We start from the raw sequence: 12,572 nt of genomic DNA, 5'->3' as shown, positions 1-12,572 counted from the left end.
GTGGTGGAGAATGGTGTTTATATTAAAACAAAAAAACAAAAAACAAAAAACAAAAAACAAAACCCAGCAGGGAAGAGCTTATTTCAGTGTCTGAAGAGCAACGAAATTGATTCTAAGATTTCTTTGATTCTCCCTCTATTAAAAAAAAAATTGAATAGTTATGGCTTTTTCAATTAGGTTGAACAAGAATTACTTGGTTTCCAGAACTGTGGAAGAATGCCACTTGAATTCTACAAATTCCTTCCACATTCTTTGCAAAACCAAGTTTGGAAGTAAATCTATCAATTAGGCAAAGAAGGAGGTGACAGAGAAAGGTTCAGATGAACTCTCACACCTGGGTGCAGTCCAGGGCTCTAGAGCACAGGGGAGAAGTCGTGCCCCGGGGCCTTGATGTCACCCCGGATGGAGCCTCACCTGCAGCCCCGGGGAGAGCCTCCTAAATCAGTCCTTCTCCACCTTGTCACTCCATTTGCCTTGAAGGAAAGTCTAAAAACGACAGGCCCAGGCGAGGAATGAGGAACATCCCACACACCGCCACTCCTTGGTCCAAAATTAGACTTTGTCACAGACACTGATCTCCAAGGTGGCAAAAATAGCAGAAGCTGCTAGAGGGAGTCCCAGGCTGTCCCGGCAGAGTCGCCCTGCAGCTTCTCCAGCAGGGCAGCTGGCAGCTGGCGAGCAAACAAGTTCTTGCTGCTTAGCCTCATTCAACAGTTGGTCCTTCCCTCAGTACGGGAGCCTCCCCCACCCAGCACTCCCTGAGAGTGCGGAATAACAACACATTGCATTCGAAAAGCAAGAACGTGAGAGAGGAATTTTGGCACCAAATAGCAATTTCTATTGAAAACTACCCAAAGAAACGGGATTTCTTGTAACAGTGATCTTTTTAGGCATAAGTCTAAGTTGATAGATATTTCTGAAAGGCACTTTGATATTCAAGGTAATCTGAAAACACTAAGACAGTTTTTACTGGGGACGTAGAGGGATGTAAGAGCTTTCAGACTCTCCAAAGAAGCAATATATGGTGGGGTGGCCACAAGCAGAGGGTTAGGAATCGGACAGAAGGATCTCGCACTCCTGGCTCCAGTAGTGACGAGCTCGATGGCTGCAGCCAGGTGACTGAACCACTCTGGGACTGAGTTTTCTCATCCCTCTGATAGAGACTGTGTTCCTTCCAGGTCAAGGGTCTTGAATAATAATTGAATTGTGAGCCCAACAGGGGCCAGGAGCCTCCTACTCACCACTGTATCCTGGAGCACAGAGCAGAGCATGTCAGGTCCTCAACGACCATTCTTGAATGAACAAATGGATAGGAATGAATGAATGAGTCCACCTTCTGGTTATGGCAGTGATGAGAGAACTAGCAAGTGCTTGGCATATCTTAGGAGGCTTGGTAAATGGTTCTGGCTGCTAGGATGGAAGCGACTCAAGGCAGATAGCAGATGGCCAGTAAATGCACGGTATTATCAGCAAAACACCCCAAAGTAGGAAATATTTTAAAAAGTAAAATCAAAGCACTAAATAAATATTATTCCGGAAGTGTGTGTGGGGTGGGGACAGACACCATGATGGTGGACTCCACGGTCTGCTCCTCCAGGGGTTCACACCCTGTGCGGGCGCCTTCCCTGACTCTGCGAAGGAAGTGTGACTTGCAACTTGCTTTTAATCAGCAGACAGGGTGATAGGAAGTCACTTGCGTGGTATGATACACAGGATTGTGGCCTCCTGTTGGCTTCGAGTCAGTGCTTTGATGGGGAAGCCCATGCAGGAAGGAGCTGAGGGTGGGCTCCATGCTACAGGCAGCAACAACCTGAGGCCTGAAATCCTACTGTGACAAGAAACTAAACCCCACCAACAACCGTGTGACCTCGTGAGTGGATCCTTCCCCACTCTCACCTTGAGACCTGCCTGAAGCATCTCAGCCTTCGGAGAAACCGAAGTCATGCCAACACTCCTGACCCACAGCAACCATGAGATAGTAAATGTGTGTTGTGTTATGGTGCGTAGTCAGTGGTATTTTGTTATGTGGCAACAGAAAATAAATACACGGAGTAATACAGGCCAGCCAGCACTGTCCACAGCATGGGTAGCCAACGCGCAGAGGAGGGCCACTTGCTGAGAGTACCCACAGAGGGGAGGTGGGGACCGTGGGGGAGTGACTACCCCCAGTCTGCCCAAAGAGGGTGGGTAGTACTGGGCATATCTGATTGTTGTTGCCACGTGGGGACGTGAGATCAGTGCCGTCAGACCTTTCCACTTCTCAAGGTAACACAGAAATCAGAGTTTTACATGAAACTTCTCAATTTTTAAACGTTGGCCACGAATTTGGTATTTTTATTTTTTTTATTATTTTATTATTTTATTTTATTTTATTTATTTTATTTATTTATTTTTTTTTTGAATTTGGTATTTTTAGAAGAGCAGTAAGCCAATCTCATGTAAGACAAGGAAAACAGGTCTTGAGAGATAATGCAGAAAAGTGGGCGCTATCCCAGGACGCCTGCTCCAAACGTGAGCCCCATGACTATCCAAGCTGGTGGCCTTGGGCCTTCAACACGGCAGTGGCTGAAGGGTTAGAAAGTCCTTAAAATACTGCTTGTTAGAGAATAGAGACGCGATACATTTTATTAATATGGATATCATTATTGTACTAGTTTCCTGTGGCTGCTGTAACAAATTCCCATGACTCGGTGGCTTAAGACAACATAAATTTATCCCCTTACAGCTTTGGGGACCAGATGCCCAAAGTCAGTCACCAAGCTAAAGCCAAGGTGTTGGCCAGGCGGGGTCCTTTTGGAGGTTCCAGGGGAGAATGTTGCATTTAGGGGCACCCACATCCTTTGGGTCACATCTCACTTCCACTCTCAAAGCCATCAGCATACAAACTTCAAATCTCTCTCTGTGTCCCTCTGCTTCTGCCGTCACATCATTGCTGACCCTTACTCCTCCTGTCTCATAAGGCCCCCTGTGATAACACTGGCTCACCTGGATGATCCAGGATAATCTCCCCATTGCAAAAGCCTTCACTTGATCATATCTGCAAAGTCCCTTTTGCCAAGTAAGGTCCCATTCATGGGTTCCAGGGATTAGGACGGGACATCTTTGAAGCCATGATTCAGCCTATTGCTATTATTATTGTTGTTGTTGTTGTTGTTGTTGTTGTTAGGGGGACCCACAAGCCTCCTCTTTACGGCTGCTGGGATTCAGGTCTCAAGTCTGATCCCAACCAAGGCACTAAGGCTACAACTTCAAACCGGTACAGGTCCCGCGGGGGAGCACCTGTCTGTAGAGGTGGTCTTGGGAGTTTTACAACAAGGCAGCCAACAGAGGGCCAGGGCTTCCTAAAAATGAGGCTGAGCCCAAAAGTTAACATCTCACCATCCTTCTCCATTTATGACCTTGACTATCTGAGAGAAGCGCACCAGTAGTGACATCCACACAATTCCTAGTTAAGAATATAGCCGGGTCTACATGGATCCATTCCAGTTACCAGAATGTGCAGAACTGTAACTCTGGGAGGGGGAGGCCAGCAGTGTTCTCTTCATTTGCTTCATTGTCATGTGGCATCTCTTTTCTCCCCGAATCAGGGACTGATTCACGTACATCAATTTTAAGCATTTCGTAATCCCCACTTAACTTCCTCGAGATTCATTCAGATCCCATTCTGAAGCTTACTCACCATCCATCTAAAACAGGATGTTTGTTGCTTTAAAAATCATATTCACTTTATGGAACTCGTAAAGCACCCAGCAAATTAAGAGCAAACAACATTATTTTCTAGTTAAATTTGCAAAGGGATGATCTAAACGAATTACTCATATTCCTGATTAATTTTTAGTGGAAGTAATGAGAAGGTTGTAAATGGAAAAACATGTGCATGCAGAACCTGCCTTTCAAGCACAAAACAATTTATGCTAATTGATGGCTTTACCAGTAAGGTATTCTTGGAAAAACCTCTTCAGATATTTAAAGGCATCTAATGGGACACTATACAATTTTAACGCAATGGCATGTTGCCCTGTAAAGTTCCAAGTGACTTGAATTCTACTTTACAGTCACCTGTGTGTCTATCTAACCATCCATCCACCCACCCACCCAACCATCCATCCATTTAGTTCTCTTTTGTGTAAAGATATTTAATTTTTAAAAGATTTTATTTATTTATTTAAAGATTTTATCTATTTGTTCATGAGAGACACAGAGAGAGGCAGAGACATGAGCAGATGGAGAAGCAGGCTCCCTGCAGAGAACCTGATGTGGGATTTGATCCCTGGACCCTGGAATCACGACCTGAGCCAAAGGCAGATGCTCAACCACGGAGCCACCCAGGCGCCCCCATCCATTTATTTCTCTATTGCAAAATCCAAAACTGGTAAGCATATGGGGAAATGAATACCAAGACTGCATTAGTGCAAGAAAACTATTTTGAAATTTGTGGGGAGAAACTCAAGAGAAGAATATTTCATGATGTGTGACAATTACATGAAATTTGAATCTCAACGTCCATTAATAAAGTTGCTTTGCAAAAGAGCCACACCCACTGTAACTGTTTTTACCTCTGCTTGCTTCTGCATGACAACGGCAGAGTTAAGTAGTTGCGATAGAGACCATCCTACTCCATAAAACCTAGAGCATTTACTGGCTGGCCCTTTAAAGAAAGTTTTGCTGATCTTTGCTCTAAAATCCCAGACTACTGCATGAACAAGTCATTTGGGAATAATCTGAGGCCGCTTGGGGACAGATCATATTACTGGTATGCATTTACTCCTCTTTAAATCCAACCACCCCACACGTTTAAATCATAAATTTTCAAACTACCCTAATCTTACTTACCATGCCAACCCAGTCCCTTTTGGTTTTGCAGATTTCCTTCCAGATGTTACAAGCTCTATGCATGTGTTCGCAGCCACAATGCATGATTTGCATTATTTAACTGTGGTGCGTTAAGATTTTGTGAATGTATTCTTCTTAAAGAAGCAATCCATGAATCATAACTCTCTGTATGGATAACAGTCCCTAGATCAATGCAACGAACAGAGTAGGTGTTCCTAGACAGCTGCATGCCCATGTGTATTTGTGTTCGTGCTGTCTTCATACATTAACGTCCATGAAGGTTGATCAACCAGGGATGGGAGATGCATGGCTCCGGCACGAGGGGGTCCCTGGACAGGTTTCCCTTGGCCCACAAACTACTTTGTTGTTGGTTTTAAGTAGAATTAATTCCCAACAATTACAAACTACTATATCCAGACTCAAACCTTGGCTTTTCTGGAAAAAAATATCTATGTCCCACATAGAGCCCAGTCTACTATCAATGGTCTTCTGGTTTTGGGCTTTTGACATTTCACTTCTTTCCCCTTGGCTCTCTTTTCTCTGGCCCCTGTTACCATCTGAAATTCTAATGTCTGGTACAGCTATAAATGCATTCCTAGAGGTAGATAATCTACATAGTTGTGTCTACAGATGTCCATATGCATCCAAATCGATCCTGACGAACATACCGACTCCAGTGGATTAATGATCATGTCCCTTCCCCAGATTTGTATGTTGAAATCGTCACCCCCAAGGTGATGGTGTTAGGAGGTGGGGCCTTTGGGAGAAGATTAGGCCGTAAGGACAGAACCGGCACAACTTGGATTAGTGCCCTCATAATAGAGACCCCAGAGGGATCCCTCGCCCTTTCCATCAGGGAGACACAGAAAAGAGTCATCTATGAACCTGGAACTCAGTGCCACCAGACACTGAGTAGGCCAGCAACTTCATCTTGGGTGATCAGTGAGAAATAAATAAAATTCTAGGGGAGCCTGGGTGGCTCAGTCGGTTGAGCGTCTGCCTTCGGCTCAGGTCATGCATGATTCCTGGGCTCCCTGCTCAGCAGGGAGTCTGCTTCTCCCTCTCCCTCTGCTGCGCCCCCTGCTTGTGCTCACTCATTCTCTGTGTCAAATGAATAAATAAAATATTAAAAAAAATAAAATCCTATCATTTATAAGCTACCCAGTCCTATGGTATTTGCTGTAGGAGCCCAAACTGATGAAGATACATACACACAAGTAATAACTGAGACACAAAGTAGATAAACAGGGACGTACAGTTACTGTGCTACCAGCTGGCTCTTGAGGTTTTGCAAACATGGCATTTAATCCAAGTGATACAACGTTGAGTACCGGAGTAAGCCATCTGCTCTAATAATGCTGCCTATATTTTTCAGCGTAAAGATTCTAAGATTGCATTCTACAAGGGTATATACACTGGGTCATAAGGAAGAAATTCCAAACGTACCATTGAATTTTTCACGCTCTGGAGCAAGCGCTCGTGCTGCTCAGCTATCGCCAAGGCAGCAGAGTGGACCTTCTGGTAGATGGCCTCTCCATCTCGTGTTTGAAAGATAAACAGCCCTTCCCCAGTTTCACACATCCTGTGAAAACAAAAACAAAAAGCTTCTGAAAATCCAGCCCCAAGAACTTCCGTGCACTGAGGGCCTAGGGTACTCCATGAAATCACACTCATTTATTTCACACAAGATCAGGATTCTTGTCCACATTTGCTAAACAAAGTGAGCTAGAATCAAAATTTCCAATGAACTTTTGTTAATATGGCCAGGAAACCATTCATTCTGGACTAACACGGTGCTGATTTTTTTTTTTGTCAAGAAGTAAAGGTTAATAAAAAGCTGTTTCTTGATTCTTAGTATAATTCCAGTATTTGGCCTTTCCCACTTTCAAGGAGGCGCCCGTGCAACTGGGTTCTCACTATTGTCCATGAATCAGATCCTTGGAAACTATGCCATCCGGCACAGAGGTGCGAGAAGGATTCTGTGACCCCCAGGTTCTGTGCTTTCCTCAGAGACAAAGGCTTTAAGGATTCTTTCATTTCCAAAATCAACCTGGATTCCTTTTTTTTTTTTTTTTTCCTTTTCGCTTTCCCCACTAACTTTTACTTGGACTCTTTTTCAGCATCCCAAGTGGTCCCAAAGGCCCCAACACTCTTTCTTATGGCCTTATGCTGCTAACGGAAAACAGTAGATGGAAAGGCAGAGAAGGGAAAATACTGAGTTTAGGTTGGGCCTCTCCTGTGTTGTGAAGATAAGGATTCACACATAAGGACATGGTGGCCATACAAATACACTTAATAGTTGCGAACTTCCCCAGAATTACTTTGTCTAAATGATAAGCCTGTCACTCCAAACCATGGATTATGCAATTAGTCAAGAATCTAGAAGACAACTGGGAGCTCAGAAAGCATTAGGAAATTCACTCCTTCCTGCACATAAGTATGTACCAAGGCAGAGTGAAATAAGAGGCAAAGGTGGGCTCCGATTGCTGGGCTGGGGTCGCCCCTTGTCAGCTTGTGAGCCGATACGCGTAACTGAGCTTCTCCACGCCTGCATTTCCATTTGTAAAATAAATGGAGTGATAGTAACCATCACCTAAATGTCTTGGAAGTGTTAGATAGGAGACGTGAGTACACAAAGGAAATCTTAATGTTCTTTATTCCACGGGAAGGGAAACTCCATGTAGATGAGATTTGTTCCTGATTTATTCACAGTTCTTTGACTAGTGCCTACAACAGGGCTTGACCTGTATTTGGCACTCAATAAATAACTGTAGAAGGGACTGTGAAATAGCAGGTGGTGCTAGGGAGAGGTAACTAGGAACTTGACCCCGGCCTCCTTGAAGAAGTTTTATTTAAATTGAGGTTTCATGGAGCCACTGTGAGGAAGGCAGTGCTCTGGCAGAGAAGGCAGGAAGAAGAGTCCCGGAAGAACTGCACAGAGAATGCTTTGAGGTTGGACGGAGTCGAGTGACCCAACACCCCAGGGACAGGGTGGCAGGAGGGGCAGCCCTCCTGAGGACCCAGGGATGAGCATGAGTGCCCCGAGATGAGGGCTTCATTCTGCGGAGCCACCACAGGCAAGGATGCCCAACTTTGGAAATGGTTTCCGCTCTTTGCCAATGACATTTCACATCAATACACTGTATTGGAAAAATACTAATGGGATTGCAATTATGAAAACCAAAATAGGGGCATCTGGGTCGCTCAGTGGTTGAGCGTCTGCCTTCGGCTCAGGTCCTGATCCTGGGATCCTGGGATCGAGTTCCGCATCATGTTCCCCGCAGGAAGCCTGCTTCTCCCTCTGCCTGTGTCCCTGCCTCTCTCTCTGTGTCTCTCATGCATGAATAAATAAAATCTTTTTTTTTTAAAAGAAAGAAAACCAAAATAAATGATCTCCTGGTGCATTGTATTAATAAGGAAATTTAAGATTAGAATGCCAGACGGTTCCACATTTCCCCACTTTCAAGATGTATGTTGTACACATGCGTGCGTGTGTGTGTGTGTGTGTCCCCTCGTGTTTAGAATTGTTGGACACAGTTACAAGCAGGATGTACCTCATACTCAACATGTGTATTTGTGGTACTCTTAAATCAATGTTACATTTCACAGTTACCATTACATATTTGAAAGAATAGCGTACTTAGACAAACATAAGGCAAATCATAAGAGCTGCAGCAACGTATCTAAAGGCAAAGACATGGGCTTTTTCTTTGAGGAGTTTACAGTTTGCTTGGCTAAACAAGATCCATGTACGTGAACAGGTTCAAGACTCACATCATGCTACGATGAGCCACACTGGTCAGAAGAGCAGCAGATAAAGCAAAGTATAGTTGGGCAAAGGGGTGGGTGTCGATGTTACGTCGTAACAAAGAATATCAGGAAGCCAAAAACTGGGGAGACACCAATCGGAAGCACCTTGCAGAAGAGGCACAAAACTGGGAGCAAAACATTGCAGAATGTTGACATTCTTTTGTCTGTGAAAGTGAGGTGAACAGAGTACGACCCCTCTCCCACTCGTGGCTACAGCATGCCAGACACCATGGTAAGAAAATGCACAGAAAGACCACACGAAGTAAACAAGAGGCTTAACCGCATGGTATCTGGTGGCTCCATCTTTAAGAAAAATCTGGGGAAGGGTCTGTTAGGAGCTTATACAACAGGGCCTCTCTACAGGGGCGCACCTGACATGAGCGATATCGTATGGCCAGATCACCCTTGGCTGTGGGAACTGCCCTCTGTGTTGTAGGATGTTTAGCAGCATCTCTGGTGTCCACCCATTGGCTGCCAATAGAATCCCCTCATTGTGACAACTAAAAATGTCCCCAGACATTGGTAAATATCCCCAAGGTGGCCAAAAGGCCACAAAATTTTAGTGGCTGAGAACCACTAAAATAGACCAAAAACAAAGGGGTTGAGGGAGCACCTAACTTCTGCGTTAGCAGTAGAACAGCTGTACATGCAAGGCAGCTTGTGGGTTCAGGGGAGCTGTGGCTGCACCACCGATGGTTTCCAGGTTGAGGGAGAGCTCATTCCACACCTGTGGTCTGCAGGGGCTTGCCTGTTCCAATCACTGGTGCCACTGCCTGGTGATCTCAGCTTGAGACAAGGAGGCAGTTGGCTCTGCAGGAGCCGTGCGTGTGTGTGTGTGTGTGTGTGTGTGTGTGTGTGTGTGTGTTGGCTGGAGACCAGGCAATCTAAGCTGCCTGCTAATGTCATGACTCTCTCGTCCTTTCCTGAGACCAGTGGGGTGAGAAATAGAAATCAGTGCAGGACACTGCAGGATGCGTCACTGTTGCCACTCCGGCTGCTGGGCGCGGGGCTGCTCTGGGGAATGTCTGTCCTCCTTGGACAACTTGCGCTTGTTTGTCAAATCTTTGTACCGCCTATTTAATAATTTTCAAAATCAACTCAGGTTTCTTCTCCCTTAAACAAATGTATTGTCAACGAGCCACCAAATCAAAAATCATAAGGCGGTAGGCTCCGCCATAAATTGAAGGCAGATGCGAAAATAAATGCAATGAAAACAAAATTCGTCATTGAACTCTGTCTAGGTCCTCTGGTCAAAGACCCGAACGGCACATTTGCTCACTTGTTAGTAACACAGGTAAATTAGAAGGTGTTACAAGATGTGTTCTAGATGTACCAGCACCCCATCGAAATGTTTTTTCTATACTTTTAACCTAAAGGATCGAAAAGGTAATTGAGAAGAAAAAGACCATATCACTGTGAGAATCACATTCATTTACTGTTATGCCTCCGCCACTAAAATCATCCCACAGCTGAGGAAATGGGGGTGTGCTTCCCAGAGCCCTACCCTAGGTGATGTGGGAAAGAAGTGGGGAAGATAGAAGTCTCATGCAGATCCCTCATATGCTGGAATCACCGTCAAGTATCCTGACGTCTCGAAGTTTCCACGGCCTCATATCCCAAATGTGAGCAATAAGATCCCCCAAACCTCTTAGGGAGGTGGGAAATGGTGTTTTATCTTTAGCAAAGGATCTTGCAACAAGGTAAGCCCCGAACTGGGATTTGTGGTTGTTATTTTAACCCTTTAAAATGTCAAAGCCATTGAGGATGTGATCCTCAGGGAAAACTTCAGGAGGGAAAATCGCATTTTGGGGATGGAAGGAAACGTGGGTGACCACATCCTGTGACATCGGGGAAGTGGGCAAAAGATGCCTGGGGGTGGGAAGTGTGTGGCTGGGGATGAGAGTCTACGTGTGAGGCTCACCTGCTATGAAAACAGACGAATACAAACCTCCTCTTTGAGAATGGAAATACGAATTCGGGAATAGGATTGTCCCTTTAAGAAAAGAAGCAGCTTTCATTAAATAAAAACTACAATGCAGATGACTGGGGGTTTTATTTCTCCAGCTCCAGTGACGTAGACTGTGCTTGTTCCCGAGTGTTAGTAACAACCTCAATAAAGCTCATCGGCCGAGTGAGCGAGGTGAAGATAGATAGGGTCCCAATTCAGAGGTCGCGTTGCCACATGCTGTCCTTTCTCCTGTGGCTTTACCATCGGTGTCCCCAGGCTTCCTACCAGTTCCCTTAAGTGTGCACATTATCACATGTTATTGTTTTTCTTTTTTCTTTTTTTAATTTTTATGTATTTATGATAGTTACAGAGAGAGAGAGAGGCAGAGACACAGGCAGAGGGAGAAGCAGGCTCCATGCACCAGGAGCCCGACGTGGGATTCGATCCCGGGTCTCCAGGATCGCGCCCTGAGCCAAAGGCAGGTGCTAAACCGCTGCACCACCCAGGGATCCCCATTATCACATTTTACATTCAAATTCTCACGCCACGTATATGGACTTGAGAGTCCATGAAAACGAGACAAACCTATCCAAAGTCATACCCCATGGCTAGTGGTAGAGACAGTGGTAGTTCGTTAATTATATGTGTTCTTAATCACGTGACACGTGAAGTCAAAGAAACATCCCTTTTCCCCCCTTTGGCTTCCGCAATGCTATGCCCTGACCCAATCGAAGGGGGCATATGGCCCTCGCTCCTCCTGCTACATGTTTCCTCTACTGAAACATGCCCCAAACAAGTCTGATCGTCCCCACACCTGCCCCCTGGGGCATTTCCTCCACAGTTTTAGCGGCCCATAGAGGATCCTGACTCCTCTCTCCCTCTCTCCTGACCCACATCCAGCCAGTCAGTACATCCCTCTGGCGTTGTTAGCTTCGACGACATCAGTATCCCAACACGTAAGCCCATGTTCCTTGTTACCAACATCCTTGTGGCCACTCTTGTCCTCACTGTGAGCATATAAGACCCTCCTCCTAACTGGTTTTAGCCTAAGAGTCTAGTTAAAAAAATAATAAGTCAGACCATGTCACCTCTTTGCTTACCCCTTTCTATGTAGTAAAGACTTTAATCTTGTCCGAAAAACTCTTGTCTAGCCTTTGCGCTGGCAGTCACCTGGGAGGTAATCTGTGTTTGCCTGGGGTTCTTGGGTTGACAAACAGTAACGATGGGGTTTGGGGTGAGGCTTCGGGTCATGTGCTGCCGACTGACCTGGAGGCTGGGTTCAGCCGTGTGCATGATCAATGAATCAGCCGCACATGCATGTAATGGAACCCCGGTAAGAACTCTCAGCGGTGGCTGGGGGGCTTCCCTGGTCGGCAGTACTCTACGTGGACTGTCCGATGGTGATTGGAGGACGGTATGCTGTTCAGAGTCCACACGGAGAGGACACAGAAGCTCTATGCCTGGTACTTCTCTGGGCTCCACCCTCCCCGTGGCTGATGGGAGTTACTCTCTATCCTCTACTGTTATAGGCTTTAACCATGAGTTTCATAGATGTCAGTAAGCTCTGAATCATTCTAGCAAATTATTAAACCTTGGGTGGTTGTGGGGACCCCTCAATTTGCGATTGGTTTCAGATACATGGAAGGTTTTGGGGACCATTCTTTCAAACCTTGCAGTGACCTACCTCTCCCCACCACCCCCAGTACCTCCTTAGCTAAGACTGAAAACCACATGCTTTACAGTGCTCTTCAAGCCCCACACAGCCTGACCTGTTGCATCTCCACCTTTACATACATTGCTCCCTCCTCTTATTCTGCTCCAACCACCGCCAGCCACTTGGCTATTCTTTGCACACTCCACAGAAACCCCCCTCAGCATCTTTTCCCAACCTCCTTCTTCTGGCTGGAACGTTCTCACTGCGGCCCCGATCCCTCCTAGATCTTTTCTCAGGCATCTCTGACTTGGCAAAGCCAGTCCCATT

General features: G+C 45.7%; 1 protein-coding gene across 2 annotated transcripts in view; it reads right to left on the bottom strand.

Moving 5' to 3' along the window:
- Positions 1 to 12,572, bottom strand: part of DOK5 (docking protein 5) — a 153,081-nt gene that overhangs the window by 29,348 nt on the left and 111,161 nt on the right. For both annotated transcript variants that reach the window (XM_025470448.3, XM_025470447.3), the window contains exon 6: positions 6,280 to 6,415. In XM_025470448.3, coding sequence (XP_025326233.1) covers positions 6,280 to 6,415 — 136 coding nt within the window. The remainder of the gene's footprint in view (positions 1 to 6,279; positions 6,416 to 12,572) is intronic.

Source organism: Canis lupus, chromosome 24 (assembly GCF_003254725.2).
Source record: "Canis lupus dingo isolate Sandy chromosome 24, ASM325472v2, whole genome shotgun sequence".
In the NCBI taxonomy this organism is placed as follows: domain Eukaryota; kingdom Metazoa; phylum Chordata; class Mammalia; order Carnivora; family Canidae; genus Canis; species Canis lupus.
The sequence above is the reverse complement of the archived record's forward strand: the minus strand, read 5'-3'. Positions and strand labels throughout refer to the sequence as shown.